The sequence below is a fragment of the Epinephelus moara genome, chromosome 9 (genome assembly GCF_006386435.1).
Source record: "Epinephelus moara isolate mb chromosome 9, YSFRI_EMoa_1.0, whole genome shotgun sequence".
Lineage (NCBI taxonomy): Eukaryota > Metazoa > Chordata > Actinopteri > Perciformes > Serranidae > Epinephelus > Epinephelus moara.
In genome coordinates, this window is record NC_065514.1 from 29,204,874 (window position 1) to 29,223,889 (window position 19,016).

At 42.0% G+C, this 19,016-nt stretch overlaps 1 protein-coding gene across 2 annotated transcripts in view; it reads right to left on the reverse strand.

Annotated features, from left to right (window-relative positions):
* Positions 1-19,016, reverse strand: part of col5a1 (procollagen, type V, alpha 1) — an 89,806-nt gene that overhangs the window by 54,252 nt on the left and 16,538 nt on the right. For both annotated transcript variants that reach the window (XM_050052266.1, XM_050052265.1), the window contains exons 2-4: positions 15,059-15,226; positions 8,091-8,304; positions 6,352-6,514 (exon numbers count right to left, since the gene is read on the reverse strand). In XM_050052266.1, the coding sequence (XP_049908223.1) occupies positions 6,352-6,514; positions 8,091-8,304; positions 15,059-15,226 (545 nt within the window). The remainder of the gene's footprint in view (positions 1-6,351; positions 6,515-8,090; positions 8,305-15,058; positions 15,227-19,016) is intronic.

Sequence of the window (19,016 nt, forward strand, 5' to 3'; positions counted from 1 at the left end):
TAATTCCACGTCTCTGAGGACACCATATTCACATTTCCCATTCATTTGGGGGTGGTGGAAACCAGAGCGGGCTCACTTCATCTAACAGACGTGGATTCTGAGCACTTGGCTTGGCCATTTGCTGAAATCTACATGAAAAAGTGCTGAGGGCACACTTCAGGGCTTGCTGACACAGTAAAGGAATAACAGAGGGAATAAGGGGGCGAAAGACAAACATCTGACATGAGTTAGGGAAATTCTCTTAATTATCCATGGTGGAAACTCCATCTTCCCTTGGGCTACTGAAGTCTACGTCCCATTCCTCAACCTATAATGTATGGCGGTAGTGTGTTCTGACAGTGAAGCATGACATAAACCTTTGACAAGATAATGCAGACAAATGTGACTACAGCAATGTACATGTATAGAGATTTATTATTATATGCTTTGGAAAAAAGGCTTTGGGTGTTTTAAAATATATCATTGACTGTAGCACCACAGTATACAATTCAGAAGTGACATTATGGTTACACTGAAAGTGAAATACACAGCTGTAAATTCTCTACTTGAATCTGTAATAATTCATTATCATCTGGATCACAACATCTGGATTGCTGTACGCCTAAATCCAGCTGGGACAGATTGCAGTTCCCAGCTTCCCCACTGACTTGATCTTATCTGTGGGAAAACTGCAGTCAAGCAGAAAAAAAACGTTTACATTAGCGCTCGACACTGCAGGAACAAACACTCAGTTGCCAATTATTAGGTATGCCTCGCTAAAACTAATGCGACTCATACAGCAGTCCTGAAACAAAGTCTACCTTCGAGATCTTCGGTTTTTGTTGAGACTGTTTCTGAGAGATGTTGATTCGACTGTATAGTGGTTTTGGAGGCTACAGTTTGTGGTGCTGATGAATTGTATTGAGTTGTACTGACAGATGTTTCTATTATTTTGTCCACCTCGTTTATATCAATGAGAGTACGCTAAATAACAGAAACACCTCTGAAAGACCTATTGGGGCTAGGCAATGTGGAGAAAAATCAAATATCACAATATTTTTGACCAAATACCTCGATATCGGTATTAAAATGGAATTGTAAGGTTGACTATTAGCGCCCTCACGAAATACTTACACAATGAGATTAATCAGTAATGTTGATATAATGACTAAGTGGGTAAAGGCAAATAATGGAACAGCTAGAGCAGTCTGATAACTTCAGAAAATGACATCACTTTACTGTAATGCACCCTCTAAAACCAGGAAAAGACAACACTTATGATATTATGATGTCCAAAATCTAAGGTGGTATCTAGTCTCATCATGATATCAATTTAGTATCAATATATTGCCCAGCCCTAAGACCTATTCACCTAATAAACTGGCAACTGACTGTAAGATGACTAAGATGGAGTCTTGGTACATCCAAACCCTGTCCGAACTGTTTGCTAAAATCAACCATGTTTCAATGGCCTGCAGTGCTGTCAAGAGCTTATTTGTGGTCTCACCTCTGAATGGGATTTGGTGACCGCCTCTTAACACATCCTCAACAATTTGCTCCTCCATTTAGAAGACCATTTTTCAGAATTGTCCACTTGAGATCCGATGTACCATGCCAAGACACAATTTAGTGTTTTGTGGAAACAGGGCCTAACTACCCCTTCATATTTCTGACACCAGGGACCCATGCAGCGCATCAAATTTCCAGGTCTCCCCTAATAGGGCTCCATGAGACCAGCCATTATCCATCCATTTACCACCCAAGGTAGACATGTTACTGCTTTCTGACACCCAGAAGTAGTTTTTACAACAAAAAATGGCCAGGTACATCTGTGTAAAGTGTTGAACTGAGGAATAGGGCTGTACTGAACAGTTCAGAGCTTTGAGGCTTCATTCATAATGTTGATCTTTGAATTCTAAATCATCATTTCAATTAGGGTATAAGGGTTAGGGGTAGGGGTAGGGCATTTCTGCACAGTTGCAGATAAAAAGTAGGATATACTAATATTTTTAGTACTATACTATTTATAGAATTAAATTCCAGTGGTGGCTGCATAGGATTTCCAACTCATGTGATCCATGCATTTCCAATAACTCCAAAGTCCAAAAGACAAAACTGATCAAAAATAGAATGTAATCATTTACAAAATTTACAACATGTTTATATCTCACTAAGCATTCTCCTTTTTAGGGTGATGATGTCATAAAAATACGACAGACATTCGAAACTTCATTCAAAAACCTCAATAGCAGCCATACTATGAAACCACTGATTAAAAAGTTTTATTAGAGCGACTGCTAATAACAAATAATAAAACAGAAGCCCAGTCAGGGCCTGGAAACATCAGTCAACCCGATTACCTCAGACATTGGGCCAAAATGGGCTTAAATCGGATTCAGAGTTTGGAAAATCTGCTGTAAATATGGAAATGTGGATACATCTTTACCTTCGATGAATGAAACATGTGAACTGTAAATAATGGGTGCTGAGTGACTGGCAGGAAACGAAGAAGAAAAGTCCTGAGGTAAAGATGAGGAAACAGGATGTGTAAAACTCATCATGCCATCAACAATATTAAAGCTCTTTACGAGCATCAAGCGCATGTGTTGCATGTTTTTACTACTTTTTCCTGGCTCTGGTTGCACCATGGGAGCTACACAACAAGCTTCATCTCAGCTCAGTTAAACACCTCCAGACCATTTGCACTGCTCTGCTTACTCTTATCACACTGCCTTTAACTCCTCCACGCATTCCATCTCCTAATCCTTTATTCAATATATCTTAACCTCGATCAACCTCTTCTCAAGCACATCACGCTTTCTTACCCATCCTCCCAGACTTATCATCCCCCCTACCGCCCACGCACATGCACGTTCACCCCCCCACCCTCCCCCTTGTTCAGACCATCAGCCTGGGACAGCCTATCAGCGGATACCAAGGAAACCTCTGGATGATGTCATGTGGTATGGTTGCTGTTCCAAGACTGACATCAGTGGGGAGAGAGCTCCTCATTCTTTCCAGAGTATGACCCAAAAGTTTTGGCTCTACTGCCCGAACCTACTGCTCCAGCTTCCCTCTGCACTCTCTCAGTCCTGAACATCTTGTTCTTTTGATCTCCCTTGCTCCGACTCTTTAATATGCCAAAATCATGTCTTTGTGTGGCAAAGCTACACTATATGATCACCCACATTCATGCTGGACTCGGATGCTTTTGCTCTGCTTCAGCTTCAACAATGGAGGCCAGACAAGAAGTGCTGTGTTTGCACAGCTCCTTGATTCACTCAAGGTCCCCTGTGGTCCCCTCTGAGTGAGGTCGAGTGGTCCGTCTGTCCTATTTGTGATCCCTCAAATCAACCACAGCCATTTGTTTCACTACTTAGAACCGAGGGATGGGCATTAAATTATCTCTGGTTTTTCTTGGCACACTCACTGGGGGAAACAACAGCGAACAGGGAAATCAAGGGACACATTCTGCAGATGGACTATGTCAAGCAGGCCCTAAATTCTCAACAACAGGGACTGAAACACACTGAAAATACACACGTTCAACACCCATAGCCCTACAGTTGTTAAGAAAAACAACACTGAACTAAAAGCTGGATTTAACTAATGAAACTGGCTCTTAATGACTTAACATGTACATGACAGTCATTATGAAGAACTAATTACTATTTCATTTGCAACAGATGAGCACTGATTACAAAGTAAAATACCCGTCTTCTTATATAATCATCACCTTAATTACCTTCATCGTCTTTACTGGCACACGCTCCACTACTCTTATGCAAGCTGCTAAGAAAAAAAAATAACATTATGGCATTTATAGAGGGTAGACACTTTCTCTGTGACCACAATAACCATGTCAGAAACCAAACCACAAACCACCTCAGCATATAAGTACTACTTGTCTCCTGACTGCTGTATGTAAAGAAAAGGCCCACGCTTCTCTAAGGAGCTTTATAGGGAAACAAAACACACCATTCACTGTAATGTAAAGGTGTCATAAGTCGGATTATCTGCTTCTTGCCGCTGTATTTCAGTATCTTTTTTTAAAGGAAATTCTTTTTTAGCAGTCTCCCTTATGACTCATGGAAGGCTAGTGTGAGAAATCAAATCAAAAACAGCTCTCTAAAATTGACAGTTCTTATTATTTCCCACTTTACATGCTGTTTTTCTAAAAAGACTGACTGGAAATTGTAGTCTCTTGAGTCAGCTGAATTAATTGGCCTCCTGGTGAAATCACATACATTTGCGTGTGTGTGTGTGTGTGTTTTCAAGCTCACCACCTCTTGGCTGGTAACTGACTCTGGCAAAAGTCAACACAGGATCAGACTAAACTACAGAGGGGAGAAGGGAGTAAGAGGAGGAAAAGGAGCACAGCCTGAGCATAATTTGGAAACTATGTGGCATATTTTCCATTTTCTGCACGCACTGGAGCCTGTCCTGTCTCCCGACTGGCAGACGCACAGCAGGAGGGCTTTAAACATCTCACACAAAATATCTGTCTGTTCCCACGGTAACCATTGGGCTGTTACCACTGCTCTGATAGCTGGGTTAAGATTAATATTGGTCCTGTATCACCGAGATCTTATGATGAGCATGCTACAGGCAGTAATAAAACTACAGCAGAATTACAACTGTTGTGGAATAAATGCAGTCATCCTGTTGGCAACTGGAGGAATTTACTGGTGGTTATTAGACTTAAGGTAAATAATAGCTATAACACATGTACACAAACACACACCAAAAACATTGGTGTTTATGCCTCTTTAAATAGTACAAGTCAACAATTTTGCCACAACATGAACATAATCCATGTAGTATAAAATAGTGTTGTACTTTCCTGCTTCACTCATGAACCACATCTAACACTGTTATGGAAATAATGCATACATATACAGTACAATACATACTCTTTGTTGAAATCTGGCTTTGGTTGTGAGGCTGTGATTAATGGTTTAGAATGAAAGCAAGAACTTTTAGTTTTATATCCCATCATATATACATCTCCCCCATGGCTTGGCAGACCAACTTTAGGGATTGTGGGGGGGAGTGATGTCATATTTCATTCTTTTTGTCTGTTCTCGCCGAGCAGCAGTGAGGTTAAAGGTCAGCTGGCTCAGCATCAGTCACATCAGTCAGCCTCTGTTACTAATTATTATTGAGGGCCTCAGCCTCACAGACTAATCCCCCTTTAAACAAGCACAACTCTGACGGGACAAAGACAACACTATTCCTTGTGCCTTGTGCCTCTCTGTGTGCGTTTTAGTGTGTGTGTGTCCCTCACAGGGGTCATGTTTAAGAGCCACAAATATCCCCACAAAAGCTCATTTAAGGCGCTATCTAAACTCTGATTCTTCATGCTAGGTAAAAGTTAAAAAAAGGTCACGTTATGATGCACATCAGGTATCTCTGGGTATTAGAAGCCCCAAAAGGCTGCCTGTCACTTGTCAGATTAACATTAATCTTCAACTCCAGCCACAAAGTGTTTATAAAAAGAGGAGAGAGGAAGGAGTTAAGCCCCTGTTCTAATAATGAAAACCTGTCACCACTTCTTTAATACCTCTGTAAACAAAAATGTTGCAGCCAATTCAGAGAAAGAATTCAGACATGAAACCACAATCAGAAATATAACAGTTTGATATGCTACTGCTTTGTGGCCAAGATGAGGCCAAACTTCAAAGCAGCAACAACAGATGCAAAGTTGAACAGCAAACAAATGCAGCAGAGTTGGAAACAGACACAGAATGCAGGGACATTATGTTCTTGTGCAGAAGATGTGGAATATGTGGCACCTTAAATTAAATTTGATTTGTGTGTCTGTCTGTGGCAGAGATTCGGGGATCAGACATTGGGGGCTCCACAAGCTAAATCCACACATCTACAGAGGATGTGGCCGCTGCCACAAGCCCCATTCCATGCGCCATGGCGTGCAGAATGGGAACTGGGGATGACCATCATTTGCACCACAGCCACATGTGTCTCTACTGTAGTTAGGATGGAGAATCTCATCTGCTTTTGTCTAATTTGTTGAAGGACATTAAATCAAAGTCAAGCTGGCCTGAGTATCATCCACAAAAAGGTCTGGTATGCAGACTTGTTTACTACAGCCTTGAAAATAGCATGTAACAGGAGATTCAAAATTGGATCAGTTGTCAAACCTATAAATCAATTCACTCATCCCCCTTTGGCACAATCAGTTCACACACAGGTATGTGCCAACGGACAGAGCTGAGTGGAAAACTGGTGTGCATCTGGTAAAAATGACACTGACTCAACAAACAAACAGTCCTAAATGGGGCAATAATAAAACAGGTTCTAGAATAATGCCATTAAAAGCATGCAGATGAGGAGTTTCAGTTTAATGCCTACCTCAAAGACTTCTTCATCAAGTATTCTAGTTCCAAATACTACAATTCCCTTGGTGTCGATGATGGGGTTGGCGCTTCGGAGCAGCCTCTGGGAGGTCTTCTTTTTACAGTCCAGAATGAGGGTGATGGTCTGCTTGTGCACACTGATGGCCACTCGATGCCATCTGGAAAGGAAGGTGAAGTTAATTCACACACATACTGGGTTACATGCTGCCCACTTACACAGTGGTACACTACTGAGAGCCCCTTTTGTGTTTGGCCTCTTTTGGTGGTCTAAACAAAACAAAATTCTACACTCTGCCCACCAAGAAGAAGATTCACATTTGAAGACACTGCAATCCACATTAAAGAGACACACAAAGTCAATATACATATTCTTCCTCTTACCTGTAGTGCTATTTGTTATTATAGACAGTTTTGTTGTGAGTTGCCTACACAGACTGTGTAAGAAGAAAAGGAAGACATGACATCTTCCCAAAAGTGAAGCCATAAACTTCTCAAGCGCCCCCTGTTGGTTGGCTGCAGTATAGGTCATAAAGCCCGCCCCCTCCATGTTAACACATGGGACATGGGCCATGTTTCTACATGAAATTGCTCAGTAAAAGGGTCTGCGGGTTATCTTAAGTAAGCAGGTAATGATTTGTGAAAAGAGACATCAATAATGAGTTTTTCAAATATTTTCAGCCTGCCGCTATGTCAGTTATTTCGGCGTCAGACACCAGACACAAAAAAGCTATCTTTCACCATCTTTTTTTGTAATGCACCCGCTCCACCTTTCAAGGTTTTATGATGCACCGCCAGTCGGCTCAATGGCACCTGCTGAGGCAGTATGGTAAGCAGATGGGTGGCGTCAATTCATAATGCAGCCAGATAGTACCTGTCGCAGCAGTAGGATAAGACCCTGGACGGTGTAACGTTGAAACACTGCTTGCAACGACATAATATAGGGAGCTGGAAAGTCCCTATAGGGCAGGCAGGAGGGGTGGTGAAGGGTCCAACAAACCCCACACTTTCAGCGAGGATCTCACTTCCCATATGAATGTAGAGCCGAACCATGACATTTATTTCTAACCATGTGCTTTTGTTGCCTAAACCTAGCCATGTGCTTTTGTTGCCTAAACCTAGCCATGTCTTTTCTTTGACGTCACGGTGTTGGTTGCCACGTGCTTTTGTTGCCTTAACCTTACCATGTGATTTTGTGGACATCCTGGTGTTAGATGCAGCATCCCGGAAACTCAACAGCAGATGCAGGAGATACTTAGCACATAATATGTAGACATGAAAGGCCACTACCAGAGCGGCAATATGTGATGACTTGGTATGAGAACGTGTCAGTTTATTTGGTACATTGAGCATCAAAAGCCAAGTGTATGGCATTAGAGTATTTTCATTTTATTGACGAGAAGGCAGATTCCGAAGGCCGATTTCTCAAACATTCAGTAAATCACACCACAGCAATCTAGTCTGATAAATAGCACTGCAGGTAAGAGGAAATATAGAGAACTGTCCCTCTAAGTGTAAGGGATCAAATGTACAAAATCACAAGGTCACTAACAAATCTGTTACAAAAGGGACACCTGGGCCAGGTGCTTAACAGAATAAACCAACATCAAACCTTTACACATCCACCTGGACTCTGATTAGAGGGGGACACGCTCAAACAAATTGTCTAATGGGCATTTATATAAGTGTACTGTATAATTGTTGGATGTTCGTTAAGCCGGCAGCAAGTGCACCTACTTTCCGTCAGCTAGGTTGACTCCTCTGAAGAGGGGGTAGTCCTCAGGGCTGGGTTTGCCTGTGTGGTCCTCGTACAGGAACACTGGAGAACGGCCTACTTCCAGTCCGAGCTGCTGGATGCCCTGTTCATTGTACACAGACAACAGGAAGGACTGGCTGCCCTTCTTGGGCTTCACTGTGGCCAAGATGGAAAAATCCTCCGGGAACACATCACCTGGCAGGACAGTTGGCGGGTTGGACAGAGAGACAGAAGTTTTGGAGAGTTATAAGTAGCAGAAACCATTCATCATCATAAGAGGAATGAAAAACTATGTTTGTGTTCAAGATGTTGTAATCTTATTATTATTTTAGGCGACAGACTGCGCTCTTCGGTGTCAAGAGGGAGTATAGGAATTATTTTTTACTTCTAATGGATAGGAAAGTTACAACAGTCAATTTAGATTGGAAGAATTGGGAAGATGAGCTTTGAGCGCCGAAAGGAAACACTAGTGATTTGTGGAGTGCCCAAAATGTAACAGGATAGGATTAATCTGAAAGAGGTGGCTGGCAGACTAGCCGGTTTTCAGGAAAAAAAACCCAGAAAGTTAGCAGCAGAAGTGCAAAGTGGAGCATTTCCAGTGCAGCACAGGATGAGAAGCATAATGACAAAAGCATGTGATCCTGGGAGACTTTTTGAACCATCCTTCAAACCTCTCCACTCCGCTTCTCTCTTTTTCTACAGCTGATCGATCTAACAGACACCGAGACGCTCCAGCAGAGGGCTGGAGATGAGGAAGTAGGAGTAAAAAAAAAATTTACAGGAGAAAAAGTTAAAGACACTTAAGTATGGAAATGGAAATACCAATAATACTTTGGTATTTAAACACATAAAACCTGCACCACCCTGCAGCCTCAACTATTTCCTCCATTTTGCTCAAGTGTGGGGCACATCTGCCAGACAGACTCCCTTAGTGGGGTGTTCTCAGGACCCCAGAAAGAGGGCAGCCTCTCCAACCATCTGAGGAGACTGTCGCTCGCTGGTGTCGAGGTCAGACTACACTTGAGGCAAACAGAGCTTTCTGATCTTTAAGTTTGGAAAGAAAACACAGATTCCATCTGACTATACTGAAACCACTATTGTTAAGAGAAACCAGCGATCTGGATTACATTTCATATGAGCAAAGAAACCACTTGGATTCCAGTAGCAGATCTCTGCTGCTCAGTATGTGCAGTGCTGAGATTTCCAGACGACCGGAAAAGAGAGGCAGGGTTTGTGGTTGCAGTGGTTTTGTAGCACCTCGTGTAGCCATCAAACCCCCTTACTCTGCCACCATTTTCAGAATAATAGGAGACAGGCTGGAAAATGCTAAATTGAAGTGGCTAGCCAATCGGAGACTGTGGAGAAAAAGACGCCTGAGAGGGGAATGTGGTGTGGAAACCTGAGGTTAGGAAGAGATAGTGGAAAAGGTAAAGAAGAAAGACGAGAAGCCCTTGAACCAAATTTTGCCGTCATCATCCATTCACTTTATACTTTCTTTTTTTCACTGACTTTCACCCAGTCAGCATCTGGCTATCTGTTTGTCTTACTGTCTTGTCTTTCGTGCCTTTTTCTATGACTCCTCCATTAATGCCAGGCATCAAATCACATCATGCGGAGAGCACATGCCTTGGCAGTGTGCTCCCACAGGAATTCAGCTTGGCATCATATGAGAAAGATTGCTTTAATTGACAGATGCTCCGACAGGATGGTGTTAGGCAGACATCAAGAGAGGGAGGGCATAAGAAAGATGAAGAAAAGACAGATAACCCCTCAAAAACCTAATATGGAGGAGTCTGGTGACAGATACATAAAGGCTTGAGAAGGCAGAATATCTTGAAATGAAAGGGTTCTGAGGCAAACAAAAAAGGACAGTGGGAGAAAAAGACACCAGATGGGGGAAGTTTGTCACTGCATCCTGTTGCATGAGCCATGTCTGTTGTAGAGACAATGACTCAGCGCTGGCTCAGAAAAGGCTGTTTGTGTGAAGGTCAAGGGTCAGTTGAGGGGCAAAAGGGACACCATGGCACAGAGGAAGAGGGAGCTGGGGGAGGAAAGAAATGACCAATTTTCAAAATTAAAGTACTTCTTAGAGAGCAGAGATTGAGAATTTCACTGTGTCTGAACTGAAGTGGCATTTACACAGCAAGGTTTTTCATTTGTGGATTTGTGCAGTGTGTCCTGTCCTCCCTGCAATCACTACAAGGACTTAGATGCCCTTAGAGAACCTCCAAGTAGGAGGTTAACAAAAACAGGAAACTGATTATGAGAAGAGGACAAAGATGAAATGAGCGCTCTCTTGTGTCTGTGACCCTTCCTCTTCACTCTCTCCTCAGGACCTCATAGCAAAGTGTGTGTGTATGTGTGTGTGTAGGGGGTGTCATTCAGAAAAGATCAGGTTTCTCTGGAATGTGTCTCTCAAACTGCTCCTTCAGGCCACCAGATGAGAGATACCTCATTCCTCATTTAGTGTGTGTGTGTGTGTGTGTGTGTGTGTGTGTGTGTGTGGACATGGTTTGGAATGGAAAGGTTGTGGTGCCAGAAGTCATGGGAGTTTACACTGACTGGCAGCACCATCATCAGTGTCAGACTAAAAAGGTCTGGGAAAGACTCAGAGACGAGCCCAGACAACTCAACTGGCCAATCAGGCACGACCCAGCAGTCTCCTTGAGATTAAATAACCAATTAAAGTTTTTATTTTGACAAAATCTCAAGTGTGATTTAGGGAGCTTTCATTTTCTTTGGACAATCCTGTGGGAGGACTAAAACTTTAGAGTTGATCGAGAGAGGTCTTATTTACAAGTTAAAAGAGACGGAGAGAGTGGTTTGCCACCCTGTCTACAATTTGTTGATATTTGACATTCTTCGCTAAGAATGCCTCATAAGTCAGGGAGGGGCAGGAGTTATGCCAGCACTTTGACTGATTCTCTTCACCATCTGTCAGTGTGCATACAAGCAGGTAAATGGGGTAGAAAGTCTTGTGTCCTGTAATGGGTCATTCAGTCATCGCTGTGTCCAAATCACCCCCTCCTGTATGAGGCAAGTAGCATTCCTATGGGATTGCACATTGCTGCAGAGACAACAAGACTGTGCAAAAAAAGGAGAAACATGGAGAAAGCAGATGCAAATAGCGAGAAAAGAAGATGGATGTGTGTGCCCTACATGTACGTGGCTCTAATGTAAAGGCAGAATACAAATAGGGCTGGGTATTGGTATGTTACCCTTAATAGGTATCTACTGAAATAACCCAGTACCAAAAGTATCCAAACTTCCATCAAACAATACCCAGCCAATCACCACAAGCATTCTTCGATTTTCTGCAACTTGTGATTGGCCCACTACCACAGCAGCTAAAATCCCATGCAGTCTGTGGTGTGGTGAAGTCTGCTCAGCAGGCTGCGATGCCACCAAAACAACTGTGGCGTCTAGTGGCATTTTATCCAACTGAATGCTTCCACTCCCATAATGAGTATCCAGTGAAGTACTCTATTGGTATTGGTATCACTTCAAGGGTTTTGGTTTTGATACTGGCACTGGTATCACTTTTTTTAATGATACTCAGCCCTAGCTTGTGTGTCAAGTTCAAGGCCTAAATAATATGATGAAGCTCTGTGTGGTTGAAGATGGAGCTATGTATAATCATGTGTCTTTTTTTTTGGAAACAGCTCACTTGAATCAATGGCAACTTATTCCTTATGATCCACCTCTGATTACCTCTGCCTGTCCTCACCTCCCATTGCCGGAGGCCAATATGATATGATTTATGACTGATAAATGGCATATCCTGAAGTAATGTGAGTAAAAGTGCAGCAGCTGTTGATACCACAGAGACAGCCACAGCAAACGATTAGTATTACTATCTGCATCAGCTATAATGACTGACTGGTGATCAGAATTTGGCAAAATGTTCTCTATCATACATCCTGACTTACTACATGTCATGTGCAGTAGAATCCCATAATTGCAATCATTGTGTTAATTATCTTTTTGTGTTTTGCAGTGAAAAACTGAATTTCTAATAACAGCCATCTCACTTTACTGTGGTTTTTTTGGTACTGTGAATTTTATACAACAGATTATTAATAAGCCCCAAATACAGGCGTGGTTCTGCTAAAATTAAATAATACTGTGCCTGTGGGATAGAAATATCTTCTAAGATAATAAATACAGGCACTATTACTGCTTTTACAGCTTGTGATTTTAGCTTTGCCATTTGAATCTCACTGTAGGCCACAACAGAGGGCCCTCACTGAATGGCCGGTGCCATTTAGCCACAGCAGTCCAGACCAGAGGCATCAATGCCAAGTGACAGCTAACCCCATTCAGTGGCAATGTAAGAGCCACTGCATCATACTTTCCTTGCTGTTTGGGCTAATTATGACAAACAACACAGAGGAAAACTCTTGTGCACAAAACGCCAACGCTACAGCCAGAGATTTATGGCAATTTGAATTTGTATTCATGCTATTTCTCATAGATTTATCTGGATACAGAGAGCGTTGCTCAATGACAACAACCTATTGAGACATGGGAAGTGTGTGGCATAAAAGTTAAAGAGGACCGGCGGCTTCATCGTCCTGTTTCCTCATTTTTCATTCACATCATAAAGGTAAGAAAGGACTCTTATGTTTTCAGGGCCTCAGTAAATGAATCATCCCTTCCACATGCTTGCCTAATGATTGCATGTCTGCGCTTGCTCTTTTCCAACACATCATCACAGACTGTCTGTGGTTATGGGGTCACGGGCCAGTGTGTTCTCAATCAGAACTACTGTGGTTTTTATTACCAACAATATAGTCCAAATAAAACAAGCATGTTTGCATGCCTTTGTTTTCTATATGTGGCATTTTTCTAACCTTTAGGAGGCAGGATGCTGGGTTGATAATTTAGGCAAATTGTGGCTCCAGGCTTCGGGCCAAAGGCAGAACTTAGTAGTAAACTTACTTAAAGGGGAAAAAAGAGATGGATAAAGTGATCTCACAAGTTTAGCAGCCCTCTGGAATATATTAGCTGTACATTCTCTTAATGTTGAGGCAAGAGAGGGACCACATCACAGACGCTTCGACTAGATTTTAAGGCCTTCAAGCCACAGACAGCTAGTTATTCTGTTTGCACCTTAAGACTATGTGGTGCCTGTTATGAACTCCTTCAAGTTGCTTTGTTTTATGAAGACTGTTATTTTGGATGATCCAGAGTAGCATGTGTGTAATTACAGCATGTGTATCTAAACAGAGACTCATATGGGCTCTGCTTTCATAGAGCTTCAAAGTGAACAGTATTTGTTTGATTGGAGAGCGTGATAGGGCACGCAGGCCGCAGGAGCTCTGTGGCTCTGCTTTAAGCCCCAAAGAAGAGCCATGACACGGATCAAAGGTCCACTGAGGCCAATGCAACATCTCAAAGGACCGTGAATGGGGCTGTCATCCAATCTAAGCTTTGTGGAAGATTAGCTCACAGGAAGGGTTATTATCTCTCCCTCTTCTCTGGCGCTAAAGCACAAGACTGCTCTTTTTTTTCCTTTTTATATCTTTAAGCTACAGGAAAACCAATCAATAATTTCAGAGGTTGGTTGTTTGAGTCAGACAATTATAGTTTTGAAGTTCTGTAAAAGAAAGTATACAGAAAAGGGAGCACAGCATGTGTCACAAGACAAAGTTTAGATGAAACACAAAGGGAGAAAACAGAGCAAGGCAGCAGCAGTCTAGTGGGAGAAATGATAGAGAGAAAAATTATGGCGCTTGAGGGAAAATAAAGACAGAAGGAGGGAGAAAAGCGAGGAAAGATCGGCGGAGAGGGAGGAGAGAGAGCAAAGTACTACTGCAGCGCACCATAAAGCAGTAACCCAAAGCCACGTCAGCACAATAGAATAAGGCAAAAAAGTGGAACCCCAGACTTTCCCTCCCCTCTACCACCCCTATTTTCACTGCTTTTCCATCACCCAGCTCCTCCTACCACATTAAATATTACAGGGCTGGATTTCTCATGCATCTGGTGTGTGTTTTCAAGGGGGGGAATTAGCACGCATTATCTTGATCCATCCTTAAATTATCTTCAACATTTCAATGTTTGTGACTAAGCAACCAGACTAACTCAGTTACCAGAATTGTCCAGATGTGCTCTCATTTCTTTACATGTGTAAGGCTTACAGTACAAACTGTAGACATACACTTTGTGTTTTAGTAAGGGGGTAAACAAGTTCAAGGGGGAGAGAAAACTTAAACAGCAGGAAAATCTCATAATCCAAAGATAGACTTGACACGAATAATCAAGTTACAGGAGCCAATAAAACTCTTGCCTTGAGGGGAAGGACAGGAACAGGCTAGGTGGGAGCAAATATAAATTACTTTCCAGCCACGTTTAAATGTTGTAGTCCCAGTTTACTATGATGTGGGGTGAAAGGTCAAAGAGCTGACCAGATGGCAAGACTGCCAAGCAGAGCTTTTCAGATAACTTAAAGGTCTTGAAAAAACATCTGCAGTGATTAACCTCAAGTAGAAACATTTCTTTGCTCAGACGGACAACAAAGTGGAACTGTTACTGACAGTAACATAAGTATAAGGTGGTCAAGGTGGTGGCAAACAGATTGGTAGTCCTAACAAAGCAAATACGGCGACATATTAGAGTGGTACCAGGAGCATTATCCTTTGTCTGAGGAAGCCATGGCAATGGGAAAGGAGCACTCACACATAAAGGATAAAATTACCAAAATTGCGTAGAAAGAGCTATAATGTTTTGGCTTGACATGTTGTGACTGATAACACCCAATTAGGAAGCGAAAATGGGTTTCCAAATTAAAACAGGGTCAGTAGTTTTTTCAAAGGTCTACATTTTAGGGCTTCCAAAACACCAGAGTAGTGGGGACGCAATAGTTATGAGTTTTAAAATGAAAACGTAATAGTGTGGATGTAGCCTTAGAGGTGCAAAGATACCGTGTGTCGAGTCAGATACTCACCTGGATACAGCTGTTTGGTGGGGGCACTGAGCTGGGCGTCTTTGGATACTCTGTAAGCCACATCAGGTCCTTGTGTTGACCTCCTATGTGAGCAGAAACCCGTTGTTTTTTTAACACCCTCAGGTAAACTGTGAAAATCTAAAATCTTCAAGAGGTCTGCTGGTTCCACTGCAGAGAGAAGAAAAAGACAACATAAAGGAGGTTAGACTTTTTTTTAAAAATAGCACTTAAATTGTCATGACATTTGTACAAACTCCACAGCACACATTGCTAAATTTACAGCCACTATATCATATTGTGTGAATAGACAACTTTTTACAAACAGCACAAAATTTCTGTCTATCAAACAAGCCTTAATTATGGCCATTTTTTTTAACCATTCCCTCTATTTTCTGTCTTTTGCTGACTCAAAGCTCTAGTTACTCAGCAGGAGATCTTACTGTTGTGGTTCAGAGAAGATTTCTGTTATCCATTTAGGCGCTAAACAGAGATGTGCCCATTTATAGATGACCATGATCATGGGTTGCAGCTGCAGCAAAACCCATCCTTTCATCCATTTGCCTGCAATGCTAAATCTACCGCTGCCTCCCTTTGGCCACAAACATGCAATTAGCACACTTTCAGACCGGTCGTCCCGGCTGTAACCAGGCCACCACAGAAGTACACTGGGTCAGAACAATGTGACATCGGGTTTGACCCTGCACCGCACCCTCGCATGCCAAAACCACCCAGGACAAACAGCTGTTCCTGCAGCCAGATGCATACACAACAAGCGACACAATGACACCCATTAGCATCCAGCCTTGTCCCAGGGAAGACCTGGACAGAAAGGGATGCTGGGTCACGTCTATAGGGACAGCAGCATAAGGAATGGGGGCTGTCAGGGTGTTTTAGAGGAGGGCAAACACTAAAGTGAGGAAGCAAACTAAACAGAGCACAACAGAAGGCTTTTATGGCACAGGAGTTTAAGAAATAAAACAAAGACAAAAGCAAACGTGGTGTGGTATTCTGCTGGATGCATTTTTGTGCATGTGAATGAGGAGTGTCAAAGACAACCCCTCAGACAAGTACAAAAGCATGCACACACTCCCACACACAGGTACAAAAGTCCCAGTGTCAGGCTACAAAGACCACACACACCGTTCAGAGAAAAAAAAAAAAAGGAAAAAAAAAACTTTCAATAGCTCCATCCATCTAAGAGTGAAAGGGATGCTGGGAAAGGTGGAAAGGCGAATGGGCAGAGCGGGAGTGTTTGTACATTCTGCGTTACCCTGCAACAACCTCCAGCTGGATGTCATTACACATGGCTCACGTGCAGCGTGGATCAATTTTTTTTCTTAAAACTCGGCATTCTTAAACAGAGGTCTTCATTTAAGAACACTTTGGCTGCACGTTTTTGTCCACAGCTGTACAGTGATGGTGGAAAACAAACTTCCTCCTCATCAGCTGAGGTCTGATAGCATTTTGCCTTCATTATCGTATCATCAACAAGACAAAGACCCAACTGAAGAAAGCTTTCTGAGTCTTCAAGACCGAGAGTTAGCCAAAAGTAACCAAGTTCTTTGATTTACAAACAATCTGCCTGACAACAAATACAAAACACAAATCACATCAATTTGCTAAGCAGACATTAGTCGTGGAGCAACTTGTTTCAATTACTCAACAATGACACAAGATATAAACACACTTTATAATAGTTTATACCTGTTTATACACACAACAGTCTGGAACAAGTCTGTAGACCATTTTGAGGGGAAAATGTGGGATCTGACTTAGATAAATTTAGTGTGTTGTGATTTCCTAATCTGTATGTTCTCATCTCATCTCACTCTTTCTATCTCTCTCCTAAGCCAGCCCATTTCCTGTCTTGGAGGAAGTCTATTATCCAATGTCAAACTCTGTACTTCTATTTCTGAACATGTGAATGCGGAAGGCAACATTGCTTTGGGAGACGTATTAGGCACAAGCAGCAACCTCAGGGACTGAAAAATGAAGCCAACATAGAAGTGCCAGAACCTGCAGTTCCATAAATGTCCACTTGAGGCTGGCTCCAAGAGTGAATCAACCCCCATAGACACCCATGTTAAAATGCCCAACTTTACAGCAGAAATAAACATGTTTACAGCCTGGGACAAAAATCAGTTTTGGACTCCTAAACTAATTTCCCCTTTCATGACAACTGTATGGAGGCTACATTTTTACATAACTCACCTGTTTAAATGTTATCAAGGTTTAAGGTTATGTATAATTAAGGCGTGACCACTCTGACTGACAGATAGGTGTTGTCCACTGGTAAGTCGCCACCGTGGCGACAATGTTGGTTAGGTGTAACCACAGATTCACAGAATATAGGCATGGTCGTAGCTGTGGCTATTACAGTGTGTTTTCAGTTCAGTGGCCTAAAAGGCAAAGGATATTTTGTTTCAATGGTTTTAAGCCTGTTTTTCACTAGGAAAAATTAGCATTAGCATTATCACAGTTAACCGTAGCTGTAAATGAGCCATCCTAACAAAGCTAGCGGCTAGAGTTAGGGTTATCTCCACCCTAATATCTATGAAGAGATTCTGCATATGTGGGCAGAATCTGTTGCCGACGGGACAACATTTTGGTATCGGAAGTCTTGTTTCCATTTGTAGTCCATTTGTAGTCAGAGTGGTATTGACCAATCACGTCTGAACAGCAGTTACACAGTCCATGTGGAGCTAGCTTTATATTAGCTTATTTTAATATATCTGCATTCATATGCAAACATCTATATATGAAGATTAGCGAAAATGACTTGCGCACAAAACAGGAAGCCTTGGCTCTGATATCCGTTGGCTTCACCAGATCAGCCCAAAATATTGGCCCTCACTCAGAAGCTCATCATTATCAGACCAATAGCTGCTGGGTCCTGAGACTGTCTCCATCCTCTCGTCCAGATAGGATCACTTCTGGCTCCAAAAATCCAAAATGATGATGGCCAAAATGTCAAACTTGAGGTTTCAAAACAGGGATCCTAAAGATCAATTGGTGATGTCAAGGTGGCTATGATCATTATCATATACAGTCTATGATTAGGCAGACGCACACAGATCTGTAATATCACCTCATCTGGGAGAAACATATAAATCCGAGCACCACACCCGACTGTTTCGAAACCCAACCAGTGCAGCATTTAGGCACGTCATAAGGATAACTTTATTTATATTCCTGGAAGTGCATACCACAGGATGACAGAGCCTCTCAGGTGAAGGGTCTAAACAAAAAGACAGCTTTGTCTGTCATCAACTCATAATGAAGAGACACACAAAAACTCCCCCACCAGCCAGAAAATGTCTATCATTCACCATGAGGTGATGAGAGAGGTTCATTAAATGAGTCTCTGAGCGCTCTGCTACAGTGTAACAATATGTCAGAATGTCAAAGAAATGCAGTTCTGTTACAAATACTCTGATTGACCGGTCTTTAATAAAAAAAATGTGTTTTATATTGTTGTCACCTATTGATCTATTAGTGGAAGGTTCTGGGAGCTGATAATGTGATGTAAAAAAAAAAAAAAAATGGTATGGCTTTCATTTTTAAAGTCTGTTACACTGGTCGCTTAGCAACTGAGACGTTCAGGGGCCTGAATGTCTAAAAATGCCTGTAAACTTCTGAAATGTTGGGTTAAGGTGTCAGCATTGTGTCAGAAGATACAGCATTAAAGCACAGGGACTCTTGGGGTTGTAGAACTAATTAGCACCCAGGAAAGCGTGATGACTTTACATCTGCTTAATGGCAGCATTTACACTGTGGCATCAAAATGTTTTATGCTTTTATCAGTAATGGAAAAAATGTCTGAATAAGCATTGTAAAGCATAAACACACTAACCTTTTTTTAGGCTTATTGTAAACATTCACTAAAAGTTTATAACTATTGCAGTATATAACTTAAATATAATAATAAATTTAGCATCTATCAAACAAATCAAAATTG